Below are 26,265 nucleotides of genomic sequence, written 5' to 3'. Positions count from 1 at the left end.
TGCAAAAGTTCCTGGGCTTTGCTAATTTTTATCGTCGCTTCATCTGCAATTTTTCTAGTATTGCTAAACCATTGACCGATTTGACCAAGAAAGGTGCTGATTTGGTCAATTGGTCTTCTGCTGCGGTGGAAGCTTTTCAAGAGTTGAACCGTCGTTTTTCTTCTGCCCCTGTGTTGTCAACCAGATGTTTTGCTTCCGTTCCAGGTCGAGGTTGATGCTTCTGAGATTGGAGCAGGGGCTGTTTTGTCGCAGAGAAGTTCTGATTGCTCGGTGATGAAACCATGCGCCTTCTTTTCCAGGAAGTTTTCGCCTGCTGAGCGAAATTATGATGTTGGCAATCGAGAGTTGCTGGCCATGAAGTGGGCATTCGAGGAGTGGCGTCATTGGCTTGAAGGAGCTAAGCATCGCGTGGTGGTCTTGACTGATCATAAGAACTTGACTTATCTCGAGTCCGCCAAGTGGTTGAATCCTAGACAAGCTCGTTGGTCGTTGTTTTTTGCCCATTTTGACTTTGTGATTTCATACCTTCCGGGCTCTAAAAATGTGAAGGCGGATGCTCTGTCTAGGAGTTTTGTGCCCGACTCTCCGGGTGTATCTGAGCCGGCGGGTATCCTCAAAGAGGGAGTAATTGTGTCTGCCATCTCCCCTGATTTGCGGCGGGTGCTGCAAAAATTTCAGGCTAATAAACCTGATCGTTGCCCAGCGGAGAAACTGTTTGTCCCTGATAGGTGGACGAATAAAGTTATCTCTGAGGTTCATTGTTCGGTGTTGGCTGGTCATCCTGGAATCTTTGGTACCAGAGAGTTGGTGGCTAGATCCTTTTGGTGGCCATCTCTGTCGCGGGATGTGCGTACTTTTGTGCAGTCCTGTGGGATTTGTGCTCGGGCTAAGCCCTGCTGTTCTCGTGCCAGTGGGTTGCTTTTGCCCTTGCCGGTCCCGAAGAGGCCTTGGACACATATCTCTATGGATTTTATTTCAGATCTTCCCGTCTCTCAAAAGATGTCAGTCATTTGGGTGGTCTGTGATCGCTTCTCTAAGATGGTCCATTTGGTACCCTTGTCTAAATTGCCTTCCTCCTCTGATTTGGTGCCATTGTTTTTCCAGCATGTGGTTCGTTTGCATGGCATTCCGGAGAATATCGTTTCTGACAGAGGTTCCCAGTTTGTTTCGAGGTTTTGGCGAGCCTTTTGTGGTAGGATGGGCATTGACTTGTCTTTTTCCTCGGCTTTCCATCCTCAGACTAATGGCCAGACCGAACGAACCAATCAGACCTTGGAAACATATCTGAGATGCTTTGTTTCTGCTGATCAGGATGACTGGGTGTCCTTTTTGCCTTTGGCTGAGTTCGCCCTTAATAATCGGGCCAGCTCGGCTACCTTGGTTTCACCGTTTTTCTGCAACTCTGGGTTCCATCCTCGTTTCTCTTCAGGGCAGGTTGAGTCTTTGGACTGTCCTGGTGTGGATACTGTGGTGGACAGGTTGCAGCAGATTTGGACTCATGTGGTGGACAATTTGACTTTGTCCCAGGAGAAGGCTCAACGTTTCGCTAATCGCAGACGCTGTGTGGGTCCCCGACTTCGGGTTGGGGACTTGGTTTGGTTATCTTCTCGTCATATTCCTATGAAGGTTTCCTCTCCTAAGTTTAAACCTCCTTTTATTGGTCCGTATAGGATTTCTGAGGTTCTTAATCCTGTGTCTTTTCCTCTGACCCTTCCAGATTCATTTTCCATACATAACGTATTCCATAGGTCATTGTTGCGGAGATACGTGGCACCTATGGTTCCATCTGTTGATCCTCCTGCCCCGATTTTGGTGGAGGGGGAGTTGGAGTATATTGTGGAGAAGATTTTGGATTATTCTCAGGAAGATAATTCCTGGGTCTTTGCCTCTGATGTCCATGCTCGCGATCTTGTTCCTGCCTTTCATATGGCTCATCCTGGTCGTCCTGGGAGCTCTGGTGAGGGTTCGGTGACCCCTCCTCAAGGGGGGGTACTGTTGTGAATTCTGTGGCAGAGCTCCCTCCTGTGGTCACAAGTGGTACTTCGGCTGGTTCTCTCTGTGAGCTTCCGTTGGTGGAGGAAAGTGGTACTGCGGCTTCTGAGTTTCCTTCCTCAGGTGATGTGGTGAAGTCGTTAGGTGCTTCTCTATTTAACTCCACCTAGTTCTTTGATCCTGGCTTCCAGTCAATGTTCTAGTATTGGACCTGTTTCCTCCTGGATCGTTCCTGTGGCCTGCTGCTCTGCATAGCTAAGTTCCTCTTTGCTATTTGTTTGCTGTTTTTTTCTGTCCAGCTTGTCAATTTGTTTTTTTCTGCTTGCTGGAAGCTCTGGGACGCAGAGGGTGTACCTCCGTGCCGTTAGTTCGGTACGGAGGGTCTTTTTGCCCCCTTTGCGTGGTTTTTGTAGGGTTTTCTGTTGACCGCAAAGTTACCTTTCCTATCCTCGCTCTGTTCAGAAAGTTGGGCCTCACTTTGCTAAATCTATTTCATCTCTACGTTTGTCTTTTCATCTTAACTCACAGTCATTATATGTGGGGGCTGCCTTTTCCTTTGGGGTATTTCTCTGAGGCAAGGTAGGCTTATTTTCTATCTTCAGGCTAGCTAGTTTCTCAGGCCGTGCCGAGTTGCATAGGCAGCGTTAGGCGCAATCCACGGCTGCCTTTAGAGTGGTTGGAGAGGATTAGGGATTGCGGTCAACAGAGTTCCCACGTCTCAGAGCTCGTTCTTGTTTTTTGGGTTATTGCCAGGTCACTGTATGTGCGCTGACCTCTATGTCCATTGTGGTACTGAATTACCTTTCATAACAGGTCTCCAAACGCGATCGCCAATTTTGCGTTCAAAAAGTCAATTGGTTCTCCCTCCCTTCTGAGCTCTGCCATACGCCCAAACAGTGGTTTACCTCCCATATGGGGTATCGGCGTACTCAGGACTGATTGGACAACAACTTTTGGGGTCCAGTTTCTCCTGTTACCCTTGTGAAAATAAAAAATTGGGAGCTAAAAAATCATTTTTGTGGGAAAAAAAATGATTTTTTATTTTCATGGCTCTGCGTCAAACTTCTGTGAAGCACTTGGGCGTTCAAAATGCTCACCACATCTAGATAAGTTCCTTGGGGGGGTCTAGTTTCCAAAATAGGGTCACTTGTGGGTGTTTCTACTGTTTAGGTACATCAGGGGCTCTGAAAATGCAACATGACACCCGCAGACCATTCCATCAAAGTCTGCATTTTAAAACGTCATTACTTCCCTTCCGAGCCCTGACGTGTACCCAAACAGTGGTTTACACCCACATATGAGGTATCAGCGTACTAAGGACAAATTGGACAACAAATTTTGGGGTCCAATTTCTCCAGTTATCCTTGGGAAAATAAAAAATTTGGGGATAAAGAAATCATTTTTGTGGAAAAAAAATATATATATATTTTACTCTGCATTATAAACTTCTGTGAAGCACATGGGCGTTCAAAGTACTCACCACACATCTAGATAGGTTCCTTGGGCCAGGGCTGGCCACTGGAATTTTCGGGGCCCCATACTGGCAAAATTTTCGGGGCCCCCTTGAGGCTCCACCCCAGCCCCGCCTCCACCCCTCGAACTGTCCACAGTACCTCCACTCTCTCTCGGAAAAACTCCACTTCTCATCTATCGCACATTAACAGTTCCCATCACCAGATCACACATATAGCCGGCAGCTTTTGATTTGGCCAAAAGATTTTTTAAGCCACCACCATAACACGGTAGACACTTTTGGCCGGGCCCTACTCTGCTGTAACCTATTAAATATTTGTTAAAATATGCAATACAATTTAGGTATATTTTTATTTATTTTTCAATTTTTAAAATGACCAATAATATCACATACAAAGAATAAATACCACAGCACTATGACCAGATGACATATTACCACCACAATGATCGAATAATATCACATACAAGGAACAAATACCACCGCACCATGTCCAGACCACATATTACCACCACAGTGATCGAATAATATCACATACAAGGAACAAATACCACAACACCATGACCAGACCACATATTACCACCACAAAGTGAACAAATAGCACATACAAGGAAAAATACCACTACACCATGTCAAGACCACATATTACCACCACAGTGATCGAATAACATCACATACAAGGAACAAATACCACCGCACCATGTCCAGACCACATATTACTACCAGTGACCGAATAATATTACATACAAGGAACAAATACTACCGCACCATGACCAGACCACATATTATCACCAGTAACCGAATAATATTACATACAAGGAACAAATACTACCGCACCATGTCCAGACCACATATTACAACCAGTGCCCGAATAATATCACATACAAGGAACAAATACCACAGCATCGTGACCAGACCACATATTACCACCATTAACCGAATAATATCTTATACAAAGAACAAATACTACAACACCATGATCAGACACCATATTACCACCACAGTGATCGAATAATATCAAATACAGGGAACAAATACCACCTCACCATGACCAGACCACATATTACCACCACAAAGTGACCAAATAGCACATACAAGGGACAAATACCGCAACACCATGTCAAGACCACATATTACCGCCACAGTGATCGAATAATATCACATACAAAGAACAAATACCGCTACACCATGACCAGACCGCATATTACCACCACATAGTGACTGAATACTACAATACTGATCAGTAATAAAAAAAAAAAGCACCATACTATCACTGCCATTATACACAGGAGATCTGTACTTAGTATGCAGTGTCTGTGTAGAGGTTATACAGTGATCACTGGTGACATTGTACACAAGAGCTCTGTATATAATTTATAGGTAATCCAGTGATCACCGATGACATTATACACAGGAGCTCTGTATATAGTATACAGTGTATAGTGTCAGTGTATAGGTTACACACTGACTCACTAGTGACATCTCTAGGTGAAGTCCTTCATCTGACATCCCGCACAGACCGCCATCACTTCTTCCAGCCAGGACTTGTCTCTGCAGGAAATAACAGTTATCTCGAGCTCCGCTTGTAGAACACATTACTTAATTTTTCCAACTTCTACATTACACCACATGAAGAAGGCGACATAGTGTCACGCTACACAGTAAAAGGACTGCCCCCCCATTTAAAACAGTGTCCTCAAAAAATTAAATAAATCACTGCAGTAATACTATCCCATAATTCGCCCCTATGGTAATAATAATATCCCCCATCCTGGCCCCGTGTATATCATTCCTGGCTTCAACCATATGCTCTCCCATCCTGCCCTCATGAGTATCCATTCTTCCCCATGTGACCTCCCCATCCTGCCCCATCTGTCTCCATCGTATGCATCCTGTCTCATGATCCAATCCTGCCCCAATGTCTTTCATTCTGCCCCGTATCTCCATTCTTGCCCCACCTGTCTCCAGTCCTGCTCCCAGTGTGTCTAGCATTCTGCCCCCAGTGTGTCCAGCATTCTGCCCCCAGTGTGTCCGGCATTCTGCCCCCAGTGTGTCCAGTCCTGCCCCCAGTGCTCCAGCATTCTGCCCCAGTGTCTCCCGTCCTGCCCCCAGTGTGTCCAGCATTCTGCCCCCAGTGTGTCCGGCATTCTGCCCCCAGTGTGTCCAGCATTCTGCCCCCAGTGTGTCCAGTCCTGCCCCCAGTGCTCTAGCATTCTGCCCCAGTGTCTCCCGTCCTGCTCCCAGTGTGTCCAGCATTCTGCTCCCAGTGTGTCCAGCATTCTGCTCCCAGTGTGTCCAGCATTCTGCTCCCAGTGTGTCCAGCATTCTGCTCCCAGTGTGTCCAGCATTCTGCCCCCAGTGTGTCCAGTCCTGCCCCCAGTGCTCCAGCATTCTGCCCCAGTGTGTCCAGCATTCTGCCCCCAGTGTCCAGCATTCTGCCCCCCAGTGTGTCCAGCATTCTGCCCCCAGTGTGTTCAGCATTCTGCCCCCAGTGTGTTCAGCATTCTGCCCCCAGTGTGTCCAGCATTCTGCCCCCAGTGTGTTCAGCATTCTGCCCCCAGTGTGTCCAGCATTCTGCCCCCAGTGTGTCCAGCATTCTGCCACCAGTGTGTCCAGCATTCTGCCCCCAGTGTGTCCAGCATTCTGCCACCAGTGTGTCCAGCATTCTGCCCCCAGTGTGTCCAGCATTCTGCCCCCAGTGTGTCCATGTACTGCCCCAGTGTGTCCATCATTCTGCCCCATTGTGTCCAGCATTCTGCCCCCAGTGCTCCATCATATTCAGCCCCCAGTGTGTCCATCATTCAGCCCCCAGTGTGTCTAGCATTCAGCCCTGGGCCCCCCCGGATCGCTACTCTCAATAATAATAACAATAAAAAAAAGTTCTTACCTGACCTCGCTCCTGCGGCGAAGGCGAAGCTCCCTCCACTCAGCTGAAGCTCGCACTTGCCGGCAACTGACACTGACGTCAGACGCCGGCAACGTGCGCGCTGCGGCTGACATCAGCTGCTAGCCTCCGATTGGCTGGCGGCTGTTAACTATTGACGTTCGGGCGCGGACCCGCATGTCAATAGTGTTGCTGCAGCGCCGCTAAGGGCCCGGTTTAGCTTGCCAGTAGGGGCCCTGTGAGCAGATGAGACAGGGCTCGATGCGGGCCCCCTCTGCCCACCGGGCCCCATACGCTAGTCAGGGCAGTGATGCCCTGATGGCGGCCCTGCCTTGGGGGGTTCTAGTTTCCAAAATGGGGTCGCTTGTGGGGGATTTCTACTGTTTAGGTGCATCAGGGCCTCTGCAAACGCAATGTGACACCCGCAGACCATTCCATCAAAGTCTGCATTTTGCACGTGCCCAAACAGTGGTCCCCCCCCACATATGAGGTATCAGCATACTCAGGATAAATTGCACAATAAATTTTGGGGTCCACTTTCTCCTGTTACCCTTGAGAAAATAAAAAATTGTGAGCTAAAAAATCATTTTTGAGGAAAAAAAAGGATTTTTTATTTTCACGGCTCTACGTTATAAATTTCTGTGAAGCACTTGGGCGTTCAAAGCTCTCACAACACATCTAGATAAGTTCCTTAATGGGTTTAGTTTCCAAAATGGTGTCACTTGGGGGGTTCTACTGTTTAGGCACATCACGGGCTCTGCAAACGCAACATGGTGTCCGATCTCAGTTACAGCCAATTCTGCATTGAAAAAGTCAAACGGAGCTCCTTCTCTTCCGAGCTCTGCCATGCGCCCAAACTGTGGTTTACCCCCGCATATGGAGTATTGGCGTACTCAGGAGAAATTGCACAACAACTTTTGGGGTCTAATTTCTCCTGTTACCCTTATGAAAATAAAAATTTGGGGGTGAAAAGATCATTTTTGTAGAAAAAATGTGATTTTTATTTTTTTTATTTTTACGGCTCTACGTTATAAACTTCTGTGAAGCACCTGGGGGTTTAAAGTGCTCACCACACATCTAGATTAGTTCCTTTAAGGGTCTAGTTTCCAAAATGGTGTCACTTATGGGGGGGTTCCACTGTTTAGGCACATCACGGGCTCTCCAAACGTGACATGGTGTCCGATCTCAATTGCAGCCAATTCTGCATTGAAAAAGTCAAACAGCGCTCCTTCTCTTCCAAGCTCTGCCATGCGCCCAAACAGGGGTTTACCCCCACATACAGTTAGGTCCATATATATTTGGACAGAGACAACATTTTTCTAATTCTGGTTATAGACATTACCACAATGAATTTTAAACAAAACAATTCAGATGCAGTTGAAGTTCAGACTTTCAGCTTTCATTTGAGGGTATCCACATTAAAATTGGATGAAGGGTTTAGGAGTTTCAGCTCCTTAACATGTGCCACCATGTTTTTAAAGGGACCAAAAGTAATTGGACAATTGACTCCAAGGCTATTTCATGGACAGGTGGGGGCAATCCATTCGTTATGTCATTCTCAATTAAGCAGATAAAAGGCCTGGAGTTGATTTGAGGTGTGGTGCTTGCATTTGGAAGGTTTTGCTGTGAAGTAAACATGCGGTCAAAGGAGCTCTCCGTGCAGGTGAAACAAGCCATCCTTAAGCTGTGAAAACAGAAAAAACCCATCCGAGAAATTGCTACAATATTAGGAGTGGCAAAATCTACAGTTTGGTACATCCTGAGACAGAAAGAAAGCACTGGTGAACTCATCAATGCAAAAAGACCTGGGCGCCCACGGAAGACAACAGTGGTGGATGATCGCAGAATAATCTCCATGGTGAAGAGAAACCCCTTCACAACAGCCAACCAAGTGAACAACACTCTCCAGGAGGTCGGCGTATCAATATCCAAATCTACCATAAAGAGAAAACTGCATGAAAGTAAATACAGAGGGTTCACTGCACGGTGCAAGCCACTCATAAGCATCAAGAATAAAAAGGCAAAAAAACATCTAAAAAAGCCGCACAGTTCTAGAAGAACATTCTTTGGACAGATGAAACCAAGATCAACCTCTACCAGAATGATGGAAAGAGAAAAGTATGGCAAGGCGTGGTACAGCTCATGATCCAAAGCATACCACATCATCTGTAATACCCGGCGGAGGCAGTGTGATGGCGCGGGCATGATGGCTGCCAGTGGCACTGGGTCACTAGTGTTTATTGATGATGTGACACAGGACAGAAGCAGCCGAATGAATTCTGAGGTATTCAGAGACATACTGTGTGCTCAGATCCAGCCAAATGCAGCCAAACTCATTGGTCGTCGTTTCATACTACAGATGGACAATGACCCAAAACATAAAGCCAAAGCAACCCAGGAGTTTATTAAAGCAAAGAAGTGGAATATTCTTGAATGGCCAAGTCAGTCACCTGATCTCAACCCAATTGAGCAGCATTTCACTTGTTAAAGACTAAACTTCAGACAGAAAGGCCCACAAACAAACAGCAACTGAAAACCACCACAGTGAAGGCCTGGCAGAGCATCAAAAAGGAGGAAACACAGCGTCTGGTGATGTCCATGAGTTCAAGACTTCAGGCAGTCATTGCCAACAAAGGGTTTGCAACCAAGTACTAAAAATGAACATTTTATTTAAAATTATTGAATCTGTCCAATTACTTTTGGTCCCTTTTAAAAACAGGGTGGCACATGTTAAGGAGCTGAAACTCCTAAAACCTTCATCCAATTTTAATGTGGATAACCTCAAATGAAAGCTGAAAGCCTGAACTTCAACTGCACCAGAATTGTTTTGTTTTAAATTCATTGTGGTAATGTCTATAACCAAAATTAAAAAAATGTTGTCTCTGTCCAAATATATATGGACCTAACTGTATGGGGTATCGGCGTATTTAGGAGAAATTGCACAACAAATTTTGTGGTTCATTTTCTCTTTTTACCCTTGTGAAAATTTAAAAAAATGGTTCTGAAGTAAAATGTATGCAAAAAAAAGTTAAATGTTCATTTTTTCCTTCCACATTGTTTCAGTTGCTGTGAAGCACATCAAGGGTTATTAAACTTCTTGAATGTGGTTTTGAGCACCTTGAGGGGTGTAGTTTTTAGAATGGTGTCAAGTTTGGGTATTTTCGGTCACATACACCCCTCAAAGTGACTTTAAATGTGATGTGGTCCCTAAAAAACAAAAATGGTTTTGTAAATTTTGTTGTAAAAATGAGAAATCGCTGGTCAACTTTTAACCCTTTTAACTTCCTAACAAAAAAAAAATTGTTTCCAAAATTGTGCTGATGTAAAGTAGACATGTGGGAAAATTATTTATTAACTATTTTGTGTGACATACAGTACAGACCAAAAGTTTGGACACACCTTCTCATTTAAAGATTTTTCTGTATTTTCATGACTATGAAAATTGTAAATTCACACTGAAGGCATCAAAACTATGAATTAACACATGTGGAATTATATACTTAACAAAAAAGTGTGAAACAACTGAAATTATGTCTCATATTCTAGGTTCTTCAAAGTAGCCAACTTTTGCTTTGATGACTGCTTTGCACACTCTTGGCATTCTCTTGATGAGCTTCAAGAGGTAGTCACCGGGAATGGTTTTCACTCCACAGGTGTGCCCTGTCAGGTTTAATAAGTGGGGTTTCTTGCCTTATAAACGGGGTTGGGACCATCAGTTGTGTTGTGCAGAAGTCTGGTGAATACACAGCTGATAGTCCTACTGAAGAGACTGCTAGAATTTGTATTATGGCAAGAAAAAAGCAGCTAAGTAAAGAAAAACAAGTGGCCATCATTACTTTAAGAAATGAAGGTCAGTCAGTCCGAAAAATTGGGAAAACTTTGAAAGTGTCCCCAAGTGCAGTTACAAAAACCATCAAGCGCTACAAAGAAACTGGCTCACATGAGGACCGCCCCAGGAAAGGAAGAGCAAGAGTCACCTCTGCTTCTGAGGATAAGTTTATCCGAGTCACCAGCTTCAGAAATCGCAGGTTAACAGCAGCTCAGATTAGAGACCAGGTCAATGTCACACAGAGTTCTAGCAGCAGACACATCTCTACAACAACTGCTAAGAGGAGACTTTGTGTAGCAGGCCTTCATGGTAAAATAGCTGCTAGGAATCCACTGCAAGGACAGGCAACAAGCAGAAGAGACTTGTTTGGGCTAAAGAACACAAGGAATGGATATTAGACCAATGGAAATCTGTGCTTTGGTCTGATGAGTTCAAATTTGAGATCTTTGGTTCCAACCACCGTCTCTTTGTGCGACGCAGAAAAGGTGAACCGATGGACTCTACATGCCTGGTTCCCACCGTGAAGCATGGAGGAGGAGGTGTGATGTGTGGGGGTGCTTTGCTGGTGACACCAGCAAAATTGAAGGCAAAATTGAAGGCATACTGAACCAGCATGGCTACCACAGCATCTTGCAGCGGTATGCTATTCCATCCGGTTTGTGTTTAGTTGGACCATCATTTATTTTTCAACAAGACAATGACCCTAAACACACCTGCAGGCTGTGTAAGGGCTATTTGACCAAGAAGGAGAGTGATGGGGTGCTATGCCAGATGACCTGGCCTCCAGAGTCACCAGATCTGAACCCAATCGAGATGGTTTGGGGTGAGCTGGACCGCAGAGTGAAGGCAAAAAGGCCAACAAGTGCTAAGCACTTCCAAGATTGTTGGAAGACCATTCCCGGTGACTACCTCTTGAAGCTCATCAAGAGAATGCCAAGAGTGTGCAAAGCAGTCATCAGAGCAAAAGGTGGCTACTTTGAAGAACCTAGAATATAAGACATAATTTCAGTTGTTTTACACTTTTTTGTTAAGTATATAATTCCACAAGTGTTAATTCATAGTTTTGATGCCTTCAGTGTGAATTTACAATTTTCATAGTCATGAAAATACAGAAAAATCTTTAACCCCTTTACCCCCAAGGGTGGTTTGCACGTTAATGACCGGGCCAATTTTTACAATTCAGACCACTGTCCCTTTATGAGGTTATAACTCTGGAACGCTTCAACGGATCCCAGTGAATCTGACATTGTTTTCTCGTGACATATTGTACTTCATGACAATGGTAAAAATTCTTTGATAGTACCTGCGTTTATTTGTGAAAAAAACGGAAATTTGGCGAAAATTATGAAAATTTCGCAATTTTCCAACTTTGAATTTTTATGCAATTAAATCACAGAGATATGTCACACAAAATACTTAATAAGTAACATTTCCCACATGTCTACTTTACATCAGCACAATTTTGGAACCAAATTTTTTTTTTGTTAGGGAGTTATAAGGGTGAAAAGTTGACCAGCAATTTCTCATTTCTACAACACCATTTTTTTTAGGGACCACATCTCATTTGAAGTCATTTTGAGGGGTCTATATGATAGAAAATACCCAAGTGTGACACCATTCTAAAAACTACACCCCTCAAGGTGCTTAAAACCACATTCAAGAAGTTTATTAACCCTTCTGGTGCTTCACAGGAATTTTTTGAATGTTTAAATAAAAATGAACATTTAACTTTTTTTCACAAAAAATTTAATTCAGCTCCAATTTGTTTTATTTTACCAAGGGTAACAGGAGAAAATGGACAGCAATCATTGTTGTACAATTTGTCCTGAGTACACCAATACCCCACATGTGGGGGTAAACCACTGTTTGGGCGCATGGCACAGCTCGGAAGCGAAGGAGCGCCATTTGACTTTTCAATGCAAAATTGACTGGAATTGAGATGGGACGCCATGTTTCGTTTGGAGAGCCCCTGATGTGCCTAAACATTGAAACCCCCCACAAGTGACACCATTTTGGAAAGTAGACCCCCTAAGGAACTTATCTAGAGGTGTGGTGAGCTCTTTCACCCACCAAGTGCTTCACAGAAGTTTATAATGTAGAACCGTAAAAATAAAAAATCATATTTTTTCACAAAAATTATCTTTTCGCCCCCAATTTTTTATTTTTCCAAGGGTAAGAGAAGAAATTGGACCCCAATAGTTGTTGTACAATTTGTCCTGAGTAAGCTGATACCCCATATGTGGGGGTAAACCACTGTTTGGGCGGATGGGAGAGCTCGGAAGGAAAGGAGCGCCGTTTGACTTTTCAATGCAAAATTGACAGGAATTGAGATGGGATGCCATGTTGCGTTTGGAGAGCCCCTGATGTGCCTAAACATTGAAACCCCCCACAAGTGACACCATTTTGGAAAGTAGACCCCCTAAGGAACTTATCTAGAGGTGTGGTGAGCACTTTGACCCACCCAGTGCTTCACAGAAGTTTATAATGCAGAACCGTAAAAATAAAAAAATCATATTTTTTCACAAAAATTATCTTTTCGCCCCCAATTTTTTATTTTTCCAAGGGTAAGAGAAGAAATTGGACCCCAAAAGTTGTTGTACAATTTGTCCTGAGTACGCTGATACCCCATATGTGGGGGTAAACCACTGTTTGGGCGGATGGGAGAGCTCGGAAAGGAAGGAGCGCCGTTTGACTTTTCAATGCAAAATTGACAGGAATTGAGATGAGACGCCATGTTGCGTTTGCAGAGCCCCTAATGTACCTAAATAGTAGAAACCACTCACAAGTGACACCATTTTGGAAAGTAGACCCCCTAAGGAACTTATCTAGATGTGTGGTGAGCGCTTTGACCCACCAAGGGCTTCACAGAGGTTTATAATGGAGAGCCGTAAAAATAAAACAAAAATTTTTTCCCACAAAAATTATTTTTTAGCCCCCAGTTTTGTATTTTCCCGAGGGTAACAGGAGAAATTGGACCCAAAAATGTGTTGTCCAATTTGTCCTGAGTGCGCTGATACCCCATATGTGGGGGGGGAAACCACTGTTTGGGCGCATGGGAGGGCTCGGAAGGGAAGGAGTGCCATTTGAATGCAGACTTAGATGGAATGGTCTGCAGGTGTCACATTGCGTTTGCAGAGCCCCTAATGTACCTAAACAGTAGAAACCCCCCACAAGTGACACCATTTTGGAAAGTAGACCCCCTAAGGAACTTATCTAGATGTGTGGTGAGCGCTTTGACCCACCAAGGGCTTCACAGAAGTTTATAATGGAGAGCCGTAAATATAAAACAAAAATTTTTTCCCACAAAAATTATTTTTTAGCCCCCAGTTTTGTATTTTCCCGAGGGTAACAAGAGAAATTGGACCCCAAAATTTGTTGTCCAATTTGTCCTGAGTGCGCTGATACCCCATATGTGGGGGGGAACCACTGTTTGCGCGCATGGGAGGGCTCGGAAGGGAAGGAGTGCCATTTGGAATGCAGACTTAGATGGAATGGTCTGCAGGCGTCACATTGCGTTTGCAGAACCTCTAATGTACCTAAACAGTAGAAACCCCCCACAAGTGACCCCATATTGGAAACTAGACCCCCCCGGGAACTTATCTAGATGTGTTGTGAGAACTTTTAACCCCCAAGTGTTTCACTACAGTTTATAACGCAGAGCCGTAAAAATAAAAAATCTCTTTTTTTTCCCACAAAAATTATTTTTTAGCCCCCAGTTTTGTATTTTCCCAAGGGTAACAGGAGAAATTGGACCCCAACAGTTGTTGTCCTATTTGTCCTGAGTACGCTGATACCCCATATGTTGGGGTAAACCCCTGTTTGGGCACACGGGTGAGCTCGGAAGGAAAGAAGCACTGTTTTACTTTTTCAACGCACGCAGAATTGGCTGGAATTGAGATCGGACACCATGTCACTTTTGGAGAGCCCCTGATGTGCCTAAACAGTAGAAACCCCCCAATTATAACTGAAACCCTAATCCAAACACTCCCCTAACCCTAATTCCAACGGTAACCCTAACCACACCTCTAACCCTGACACACCCCTAACCCTAATCCCAACCCTATTCCCAACTGTAAATGTAATCTAAACCCTAACTGTAACTTTAGCCCCAACCCAAACTGTAGCCCTAGCCCTAACCCTAGCCCTAACCCTAACCCTAGCCCCAACCCTAACCCTAGCCCTAACCCTAGCCCTAGCCCTAACCCTAGCCCTAACCCTAGCCCTAACCCTAGCCCTAGCCCTAACCCTAGCCCTAACCCTAGCCCTAATGGGAAAATGGAAATAAATACATTTTTTTATTTTTCCCTAATTAAGGGGGTGATGAAGGGGGGTTTGATTTACTTTTATAGCGGGTTTTTTAGCGGATTTTTATGATTGGCAGCCGTCACACACTGAAAGACGCTTTTTATTGCAAAAAATATTTTTTGCGTTACCACATTTTGAGAGCTATAATTTTTCCATATTTTGGTCCACACAGTCATGTGAGGTCTTGTTTTTTGCGGGACGAGTTGACGTTTTTATTGGTAACATTTTTGGGCACGTGACATTTTTTGATCGCTTTTTATTCCGATTTTTGTGAGACAGAATGACCAAAAACCAGCTATTCATGAATTTCTTTTGGGGGAGGCGTTTATACCGTTCCGCGTTTGGTAAAATTGATAAAGCAGTTTTATTCTTCGGGTCAGTACGATTACAGCGACATCTCATTTATATCATTTTTTTATGTTTTGGCGCTTTTATACGATAAAAACTATTTGATAGAAAAAATAATTATTTTGGCATCGCTTTATTCTCAGGACTATAACTTTTTCATTTTTTTGCTGATGATGCTGTATGGTGGCTCGTTTTTTGCGGGACAAGATGACGCTTTCAGCGGTACCATGGTTATTTATATCTGTCTTTTTGATCGCGTGTTATTCCACTTTTTGTTTGGCGGTATGATAATAAAGCGTCGTTTTTTGCCTTGTTTTTTTTTTTTTTTTCTAACGGTGTTTACTGAAGGGGTTAACTAGTGTGCCAGTTTTATAGGGCGAGTCGATACGGACGCGGCGATACTAAATATGTGTACTTTTATTGTTTTTTTTTTTTTTTATTTAGATGAAGAAATGTATTTATGGGAATTTTTTTTTTTTTTTTTTCATTATTTAGGAATATTTTTTTTTAATTTTTTTTACACATTTGGAAAAATTTTTTTTTAACTTTTTTACTTTGTCCCAGGGGGGGACATCACAGATCAGTGATCTGACAGTTTGCACAGCACTCTGTCAGATCATTGATCTGACATGCAGCGCTGCAGCCTTCACAGTGCCTGCTCTGAGCAGGCTCTGTGAAGCCACCTCCCTCCCTGCAGGACCCGGATCCGCGGCCATCTTGGATCAGGGACCTGGAGCAGGGAGGGAGGGCGGCAAGACCCTCGCAGCAACGCGATTACATCGCGTTGCTGCGGGGGGCTCAGGGAAGCCCGCAGGGAGCCCCCTCCCTGCGCGGTGCTTCCCTGCACCGCCGGCACATCGCGATCATGTTTGATCGCGGTGTGCCGGGGGTTAATGTGCCGGGGGCGGTCCGTGACCGCTCCTGGCACATAGTGCCGGATGTCAGCTGCGATAAGCAGCTGACACCCGGCCGCGATCGGCGGCGCTCCCCCCGTGAGCGCTGCCGATCGCATATGACGTACTATTGCGTCCTTGGGAAGTAGGGCCCACCCCCCATGGACGCAATAGTACGTCTGATGGCAGAAAGGGGTTAAATGGGAAGGTGTGTCCAAACTTTTGGTCTGTACCGTATCTCTCTGATTTAAGGGCATAAAAATTCAAAGTTTGAAAATTGCAAAATTTTTAAACTTTTCGGCATATTTCCGTCTTTTTCATAAATAATCGCAAGTAATATCGAAGAAATGTTACCACTAACACGAAGTACAATATGTCACCAAAAAACAATCTCAGAATCAGCGGGATCCTTCTATGCGTTCCAGAGTTATAACCTCATAAAGTGACAGTGGTCAGAATTGTAAAAATTGGCTCGGTCATTAAGTACCAAATTGGCTCTGTCACTAAGGGGTTAAACTGGTCGGATCTCGTTTATATTCTAAAACGAAATGCCTAAACAGACAGATTACACCTTTCCTAATATTATGTCTCTGGCTGCTCATCCTATTATTGATTGCTTGGGTCGTTTTTAGATTTACAAGACCAGGTCCAGTCTTTCTGGCCAAACTTCACTTTTATGATCGACAACATTAAATGTGCAGTGAGGCCAAGTGTGAATTTCTGGACAATAACAGAGTTTCCCTTTATCCTGACTTTTCAATTTGTATTAAAACCGACTAACTTCATACAAGATTGTGATAAACTACATAATAAACATCACACCGATGCCGTGATATATCTGTAAGTTGTGCGTGGCTGATGGCTGTAATATACTGTACATTGGGTACAGAAAGTATTCAGAAGAAAACTTTAAATTTTTCATTGTTTCATTGCAGCCATTTGGAAATTCAAAAAAAGTTATTTTTTTCTCATTAATGTACACTCTGCACCCCATCTTGACTGGAAAAAAACAAAAATGTAGTAATTTTTGCAAATTTATTAAAAAGAAAAACTGAAATATCACATGGTCATAAGTATTCAGACCCTTTGCTCAGTATTAACCCTTTAGAGCTAGTACAGCCATGAGACTTCTTGGGAATGATGCAACAAGTTTTTCACCCCTGGATTTGGGGATCCACTGCCAGTTCCGTCAGGTTGGATGGTGCATGTTGGTGGACAGCCATTTTCAGGTCTCTCCATAGATGCTCAATTGGGTTTAGGTCAGGGCTCTGGCTGGGCCGGTCAAGAATGGTCACAGAGTTGTTCTGAAGCCTCTCCTCTGTTATTTTAGCTGTGTGCTTAGGGTCATTGTCTTGTTGGAAGGTGAACCTTCGGCCAAGTCTGAGGACCAGAGTACTCTGGAAGAGGTTTTTATCCAGGATATCTCTGTACTTGGCCGCATTCATGTTTCCTTCAATGACAACTAGTTGTCCTGTCCCTGCAGCTGAAAAACACCCCCATAGCATGATGCTGCCACCACCATGTTTCACTGTAGGGATTGTATTGGGCAGGTGATGAGTAGTGCCTAGTTTTCTCCACACATACCGCTTAGAATTATCACCAAAAAGGTCTGTCTTCATCTCATCAGACCAGAGAATCTTATTTCTCATAGTCTGGGAGTCCTTCATGTGTCTTTTAGCAAACTCTATGTGGGCTTTCATATGTCTTGCACTGAGGAGAGGCTTTCGTCAGGCTACTCTGCCATAAAGGCCCGACTGGTGGAGGGCTGCAGTGATAGTTGACTTTGTGGAACTTTCTCCTATCTCCCTACTTCATCTCCGGAGCTCGGCCACAGTGATTTTGGGGTTCTTCTTTACCTCTCTCACCAAGGCTCTTCTCCCACAATTGCTCAGTTTGGCTAGACGGCCAGGTCTAGGAAGACTTCTGTTGGTCCCAAACTTCTTCCATTTAAGGATTATGGAGGCCACTGTGCTCTTAGGAATCTTAAGTACTGCAGAAATTCTGTTGTAACCTTGGCCAGATCTGTGCCTTGCCACAATTCTGTCTCTGAGCTCCTTGGCCAGTTTCTTTGACCTCATGATTCTCATTTGGTCTGACTTCCACTGTGAGCTGTGAGGTCTTATATAGACAGGTGTGTCTCTTTCCAAATCAAGTCCTATCAGTTTAACCCCTTACCGACATCGGGAGTAATAGTATGCTGAAGTCGGACTCCCTCCCTTTGATAGTATTAGAACACAGAAATACCGTATAAGAGATTAATTATATATCTATTTGTATCCGATATCACTCAAATATCAGTCCCAGGTATTCTGTGCAGTATTGTGATTACCATCACCACGTAAAGTGAACAATCCCAAAACCCAGATCACAGACACACCAGGATTAAGCACCATACAAGAATTCAAATTTTAAAGATCTGCCTTTATTACACAATCAAAGTGGCAACAAAAAAATGTTACAAATATTTTTATGTTATATAAGTATAAAAGCTAATTAATGCGTACCACTAGACAATTACATATAAAAAATATATATATTAAAATGACATTACAGCACACCCTCTATTACATCAGTTGATCCCCATCATGATAAAACATGTGCAATAGCTATTTCATAATTTTGCACACAATGAAGTGTAAGATTTTATAAAGATTGTATTTACAAGAAAAAATATACAAATCTGAATAGCAGAAAATAGGCAAAAAGAGGCCAGCTACCAGAGTGCTATGTGCCAAAAAAGTTAATTATATAAAATACATATGCTCCAAAAAAGTGCTAACTCATTCCAGAAAAAAGTGCTAAGTGCTATACAAATACATATCCGGTAAAAAGGAAGGAATAATCGTCGAAGGAATAATCCGAAACGCGCGTTGGGGTGCGTTACCACTGGATTCAGCCACCTAAGGTATTTACCGACATCAATATTAGAATTGATCCCCCTTTGTTGTGCACTTTGCATGCACCTACTGCTTTTGATGCATTGAAGCACTTTTAGGAGCACACACGATCCCTCACTCATAGCACCTTATTGTGGGATATATGATACATTCCCAGCTGGATAAAATTAACACCCAGCACTTATATAATTAAGTGATCCTCGCACGTGGGTGCACACTAGCATTTATTGGAATGCTTGCTATTTATTCATCTATGCACATAGCACTTTTCTGATGTATTAGGCTTTTTTACTGATATGCATTTGTATAGCACTTAGCACTTTTTTCTGGAATGAGTTAGCACTTTTTTGGAGCATATGTATTTTATATAATTAACTTTTTTGGCACATAGCACTCTGGTAGCTGGCCTCTTTTTTGCCTATTTTCTGCTATTCAGATTTGTATATTTTTTCTTGTAAATACAATCTTTATAAAATCTTACACTTCATTGTGTGCAAAATTATGAAATAGCTATTGCACATGTTTTATCATGATGGGGATCAACTGATGTAATAGAGGGTGTGCTGTAATGTCATTTTTATATATATATTTTTTATATGTAATTGTCTAGTGGTACGCATTAATTTAGTTTTTATACTTATATAACATAAAAATATTTTTAACATTTTTTTGTTGCCACTTTGATTGTGTAATAAAGGCAGATCTTTAAAATTTGAATTCTTGTATGGTGCTTATCCCTGGTGTGTCTGTGATCTGGGTTTTGGAATTGTTCCCTCCCTTTGATGTGGACTCCGGCGGTGAGCTCAAATCTTTCCAGGGACACGTCAGCTGTTTTGAACAGCTGACATGTGCCCGCAATAGCCGCGGGTGGAATAGAGATCCACCCATGGCTGTTAACCAGTTAAATGCCGCTGTCAAACGCTGAAGCGGCATTTAAATTTCACTTATGGCAATCACGAAGGAAATATGCAAACTGGTGACCCCGTCACATGATCGTGGGTCACCGATGTGTTGGCATGACAACCTGAGGTCTCCTGGAGACCTGTATGGTTCTCAGTGCTGGCTTCCTGTGAGCGCAACCCAGTGGTCGCCGCTCATAGCAAGTGAGTAAATCTGCTATATACAGGCCATCTGAACATCGCCTCTATGTAGTAGGGCCGATCGGGTTGTGGCAGCTTCTAGTCTCTTATGAAGACTATTGATGCATGCTAAAAGTAAAACAAAAAAAAAAAAAAAAATTTTTAAATATATAAAAATAAAAAATATAAAAATTCAAATCACCCCCCTTAAGTAAGAAAAATGTTTTAAAAAATATGAAAAAAATATAGAAGTTTTAAATCACCCCTCTTTCGCCCCATTCAAAATAAAACAAAAAAAATCAAATATACACATATTTCATATCGCCGCGCTCAGAATTGCCCGATCGATCAATAAAAAAAATTAACCTGATTGCTAAACGGCGTAGCGAGAAAAAAATTGAAACGTCAGAATTACAATTTTTTTGGGTCACCGCGACATTGCATTAAAATGCAATAACGGTCGATCAAAAGAATGTATCAGCACCAAAATGGTAGCATTAAAAATGTCAGCACAGCACACAAAAAATAAGCCATCACCCAACCCTAGATCACGAAAAATGGAGACGCTACGGGTATTGGAAAAGTGCGCAATTTTTTTTTAGCAAAGTTTGGAATTTTTTTTACCACTTAGATCAGTGTTCCCCAACTCAGGTCCTCAAGAGCCACCAACAGGTCATGTTTTCAGGATTTCCTTAGTATTGCACAGGTGATAATTGCATCATCTGCACAGGCATTAATCCCATCACCTGTGCAATACTAAGGAAATCCTGAAAACGTGACCTGTTGGAGGCTCTCGAGGACCGGAGTTGGGGAACACTGACTTAGATAAATAATAACCTAGACATATTTGGTGTCTATGAACTCGTACTGACCTGGAAAATCATAATGGCAGGTCAGTTTTAGCATTTAGTGAACCTAGCAAAAAAGTCAAACAAAAAACAAGTGTGGGATTGCACTTTTTTGCAATTTCACCACACTTGGAATTTTTTTTCCCGTTTTCTAGTACACAACATGCCAAAACCAATAATGTCGTTCAAAAGTGCAACTCGTCCTGCAAAAGAATAAGCCCTCACATGGCCATATTGACGGTAAAATAAAAAAAAGGTATGGCTCTGGGAAGGAGGAGAGCGAAAAACGAAAAGGCAAAACCAAAAAAAGCTGGGGCCATGAAGGGGTTAAAATGACTCCATTTTGTAAATTATAACCCTGAATAAATTATAGGAATAGTGACTATTTTGACTCCACTTGCAGTTTCCAGATATTAGCACGCGCAGTGAATGTTGGAAAGTGAAAATTGCAAATATCCCAAGTTATTACATAACACATAGTGCCCAGATTGTGCTCCAGGAGATACACATGCCATACAATAAGCGATTTCTTCTCACTATAGTAATGCCAAAAGCATGGATGCTTAATGTGGCTTGAGCACAGTCTAGTAAACTGTAAACTGTCATTGTCTTGGGGAATAATTCAATAATTTTGCATAACTTGCCATTTTTACAGACAGTTTAAGTAGAAATGGTCAAAAATATAGAATTCAAGGATATTTTATTCTAAAATAATAGTTGGTTTTATTCTTGGCAGATAACTGTACCAGGAGATCAGCAGGACAGCTGACCTCTTCAATGTTTAAATCAGATAATCTTGAGATCCCACAGGATACAATTGAAGTGAATGCCATTACTCCAAATATACCATCATCCCTTCACAGCAAAGATCTGTCATCTGATCCTGTGGAACAGATCCTGTCTTCTGATTCATTACCGACTACTAAGGAAAATCAAAATCACAAAATAAGCATTAAAACACAAACTGCTCCCAAAGCAATGAAGACATTTTCATTTTCAGAATATGGAAATAGTTTTCCCCTAGAAAAGTCCTTTCTCAAACAACAAAGCCTTCACCAAGCAGACAATAGAATTTCTTGTTCCAAGTGTGGGAGATGTTTTAACCAGAAATCAGATTTTGTCAGTCACCAGAGAATACACACAGAGAATAAGCCATTTTCATGTTCAGAATGTGGAAAATGTTTTATTCGGAAAGCGCAGCTTGTTACCCACCAAAGAACTCACACAGGAGAGAAGCCTTTTTCTTGTTCAGAATGTGGGAAATGTTTTACAGATAAAAAAGTTCTTATCAGACATCATATGTCTCACACAGGGGAGAAGCCTTTTTCCTGTTCAGAATGTGGGAAATGTTTTACAGATAAAAATGTTCTTATCAGACATCATAGATCTCACACAGGGGAGAAGCCTTTTTCATGTTCAGAATGTGGGAAATGTTTTAACCAAAAAGCGAATCTTGTTAGCCACCAGAAAACCCACACAGGGGAGAAGCCTTTTTCCTGCTCAGAATGTGGGAAATGTTTTAACCATAAATCGAATCTTGTTAGCCACCAGAAAACCCACACAGGGGAGAAGCCTTTTTCATGTTCAGAATGTAGGAAATGTTTTAACAGCAAAGCAAATCTTGCTAGCCACCAGAAAACCCACACAGGGGAGAAGCCTTTTTCCTGTTTAGAATGTGGGAAATGTTTTCTAGATAAATCTTTTCTTGTCAGACATCACAGATCTCACACAGGAGAGAAGCCTTTTTCCTGTTCAGAATGTGGGAAATGTTTTAACCACAAAGCAAATCTTGTTAGCCACCAGAAAACCCACACAGGGGAGAAGCCCTTTTCATGTTCAGAATGTGGGAAATGTTTTAACCAAAAAGCAAATCTTGTTAGCCACCAGAAAACCCACACAGGGGAGAAGCCTTTTTCATGTTCAGAATGTGGGAAATGTTTTAACAGCAAAGCAAATCTTGCTAGCCACCAGAAAACCCACACAGGGGAGAAGCCTTTTTCCTGCTTAGAATGTGGGAAATGTTTTAACCACAAATCAAATGTTGTTAGCCACCAGAAAACCCACACAGGGGAGAAGCCTTTTTCATGTTCAGAATGTGGGAAATGTTTTAACAGCAAAGCAAATCTTGCTAGCCACCAGAAAACCCACACAGGGGAGATGCCTTTTTCCTGCTCAGAATGTGGGAAATGTTTTAACCACAAATCGAATCTTGTTAGCCACCAAAAAACTCACACAGGGGAGAAGCCTTTTTCATGTTCAGAATGTGGGAAATGTTTTAACAGGAAAACGAATCTTGATAGCCACCAGAAAACCCACACAGGGGAGAAGCCTTTTTCCTGTTCAGAATGTGGAAAATGTTTTAGCAGGAAGACAAATCTTGATAGCCACCAGAAAACCCACACAGGGGAGATGCCTTTTTCCTGTTCAGAATGTGGGAAATGTTTTAACCAGAAAACCCATCTTGTTACCCACCAAAGAACACACACAGGGGTGAAGCCATTTTCATGTTCATAATGTGGAAAATGTTTTGTGAAGAAACCATCTCTTTCTAGCCACCAAAGAATTCACACAGGGGAGAAGCTTTTTTTATGTTCTTAATTGTGTTTACATAGTCACATACAAGTGCTTCTCACTAAATTAGAATATTATCAAAAAGTTAATTTATTTCAGTTCTTAAATGCAAAAAGTGAAACTCTTATATTATATTGAATCATTACAGAGTGACATATCTCAAGTGTTTATTTCTGTTGATGACTAGATCCTACAGCCAATGAAAACCCAAAAGTCATTAAGTCAGTAAATTAGAATAAAAACACCTGCAATGGCTTTCTAAACATTTTAAAAAGGTCCCTTGGTCTGTTTCAGTAGGCTCCACAATCATGAGGAAGACTGCTGACTGGACATGTCTAGAAGGCAGTCATTGACACACTCCAGTAGGAGGGTAGGCCACTGTAAAATATTAGTATTTCAATAATAATTAAAAAAATATAGATTACTTTACATATGCAGGTTCTAACTAGCAAATAGATACTCTGGATAGTGAGGGACTGAGTTATTCTGAGGATTGTGGCCGATACATCTGTTCTATGTTTGTCAGACCTATAGGGCTTTTGTCAGAACTGTGGCTATTTGGAGATAAAAAATGGTTCTTAAAGGTCACAGGCTATATGCTTAAGTATTTCAAAATGAGGTAATGTACAAATAACTAATATGCATATTCCGCAAGTTACTAGTGTTCTTCTAATATGGTAGAGGCTATGAACATAGCAGCAGATCACCATATGTGGTTATGAGACAGGAAAAATAGATCCAATGTAAGTCTATGGGTCAAAATAGTATATAAGCTGACCTAACTCCTGTTCAGACAGATCTCTCATACTTTGAGAATCTCCAACCCAGACCACATCATACTTCAATACCATATGTAAGAACCAATGAATGCTTGTTTTCTCTTCTATAATCTAATACTTACTACGTGCTATGAACTTACTTTTCTTCATTTTTGTCATCACTTTTTGAATGAACATTAAACAAGATTTGTTTTAACCACACAATTCAATATTGCTTTCCTTTCTATCTTCACTGTGCTCTTGCTTAAAAAAGTAAGAAACTGTTATTTTCTCTAACATTTTGGCGAGTCCTGCCAAATCTGATTTTTGTGCTATTTTTGTGAAATCCTTTCCCTTGCACACGGAGGTGGAGAGCTCTGCTAAACACCTGGTGTTCAAGGTGCAGGAATTCTGCTATTTCACGTCACAAGGATCAGACCGAACCTACAGACAGTGAGGATTCGTGTCTCCAACCATAAAGAGCTGGATGTGTCCCATGACGGAGGTCTGAGGATTTCAGTAGAGACACAGAGGACCATCCATTGACGGTTGGATCAATCCAGGAGAGGAAAAGATATTCCACAGGTGAGAAAATGGATTTCATTCATGATTATTCTAAGAAAAGTAATATAGAGTTTAAGTTTGTTCATAGCCATACAGATTCACAATTATGGTCTAGTTTTTATAGCCAATGTGAAGCAGTGAATCTTAAGATTGAACAGAGGATTTTCAGAAAAAAAGGTACAGAGAAAGCTTCAAAATGTCATGTACATGGTCCGAGTGTACAATAATTTAGTCTTTGAGAAAACTGAAACACAAACACATAAAGCATGTACTATCACACAAGAGATTGGTCATACTGACACACAAGGTGACACACAAGAGTCTGACGGGGATTACTTTGATTTGTCAGAACATAATGAAAAATTGGAAGATCAAATCGATGTTCGAACAGAATTATTGTCCAAATTGCACCAAGATATAAAAAAGGTTTCTGTTCTTACAAGATCAAACAAACATGAAGACAATGCCGCCACATCATTTGTACCAGACACACAAAATCCACATGTTTCAGTAGAAGATTTACAGGCAGATGAACTACAATGGAAGACATTACATGACAGAGCAGCACAAATTGAAAATACACGATCAGTTAATGAAAATTGTAAAAGATATTCCAAACTACAATGACAAGATGGATGCCTTTTATAATGCGGGAAAGATATATATCTTGGTACCGTGTTAGCCAGTAGATGGAAAAATATTTAGAATTGAGAGTCCTCAGTGGTTGATATGTTTTAATGGCTAACTGAAAAGATGGTAACAAATTGCAAGCTTTCGAGACTACTCAGGTCTCTTCATCAGGCATAGACTAAAGCAAATTCTGAAGAATGACATATTTATACCCAACACAGCACAGAACTGCCTCTAGGGGAGAGTGATAAGTGATAAACAGTTGTGTCCATGTGGGGTCATCATAACAGAACCAGACCCCAGTCAGAAGACAACAAAACACTCTTAATCTAGGAATTTTCCAATATTTATGGACACAACTGTTTATCACTTACCACTCTCCCATAATGACAGTTCTGTGCTGTGTTGTGTATAAATATGACATTCTTCAGAATTTGCTTTAGTCTTTGCCTGATGAAGAGACCTGAGTAGTCTCAAAAGCTGCAATTTGTTACATCTTTTCAGTTAGCCATTAACCCCTTTACCCCAAGGGTGGTTTGCACGTTAATGACCAGGCCAATTTTTACAATTCTGACCACTGTCCCTTTATGAGGTTATAACTCTGGAACGCTTCAATGGATCCTGGTGATCCTGACACTGTTTTCTCGTGACATATTGTACTTCATGATAGTGGTAGAATTTCTTTGATATTACCTGCGTTTATTTGTGAAAAATTGGAAATTTGGCGAAAATTTTGAAAATTTCGCAATTGTCCAACTTTGAATTTTTATGCAATTAAATCACAGAGATATGTCACACAAAATACTTAATAAGTAACATTTTCCACATGTCTACTTTACATCAGCACAATTTTGAAACCACATTTTTTTTTGTTAGGGAGTTATAAGGGTTAAAAGTTGACCAGCAATTTCTCATTTTTACAACACCATTTTTTTAGGGACCACATCTCATTTGAAGTCATTTTGAGCGGTCTATATGATAGAAAATAACCAAGTGTGACACCATTCTAAAAACTGCACCTGTCAAGGTGCTCAAAACCACATTCAAGAAGTTTATTAACCCTTCAGGTGTTTCACAGGAATTTTTGGAATGTTTAAATAAAAGTGAACATTTAACTTTTTTTCACAAAAAATTTACTTCAGCTCCAATTTGTTTTATTTTACCAAGGGTAACAGGAGAAAATGGACCCTAAACGT

General features: G+C 41.9%; 1 protein-coding gene across 1 annotated transcript in view; it reads left to right on the top strand.

Annotated features, from left to right (window-relative positions):
* Positions 1 to 24,097, top strand: part of LOC138662862 (zinc finger protein 665-like) — a 32,263-nt gene extending 8,166 nt beyond the window's left edge. The window contains exon 7 of the mRNA XM_069748842.1: positions 21,283 to 24,097. Coding sequence (XP_069604943.1) covers positions 21,283 to 23,060 — 1,778 coding nt within the window. The 3' untranslated portion in view covers positions 23,061 to 24,097. The remainder of the gene's footprint in view (positions 1 to 21,282) is intronic.
* The last annotated feature ends 2,168 nt before the right edge of the window (positions 24,098 to 26,265 follow it).

The sequence above is a fragment of the Ranitomeya imitator genome, chromosome 2, assembly GCF_032444005.1.
Source record: "Ranitomeya imitator isolate aRanImi1 chromosome 2, aRanImi1.pri, whole genome shotgun sequence".
NCBI classification, from domain to species: Eukaryota; Metazoa; Chordata; class Amphibia; order Anura; family Dendrobatidae; genus Ranitomeya; species Ranitomeya imitator.
This window is presented reverse-complemented; position numbering and strand designations above follow the sequence as displayed.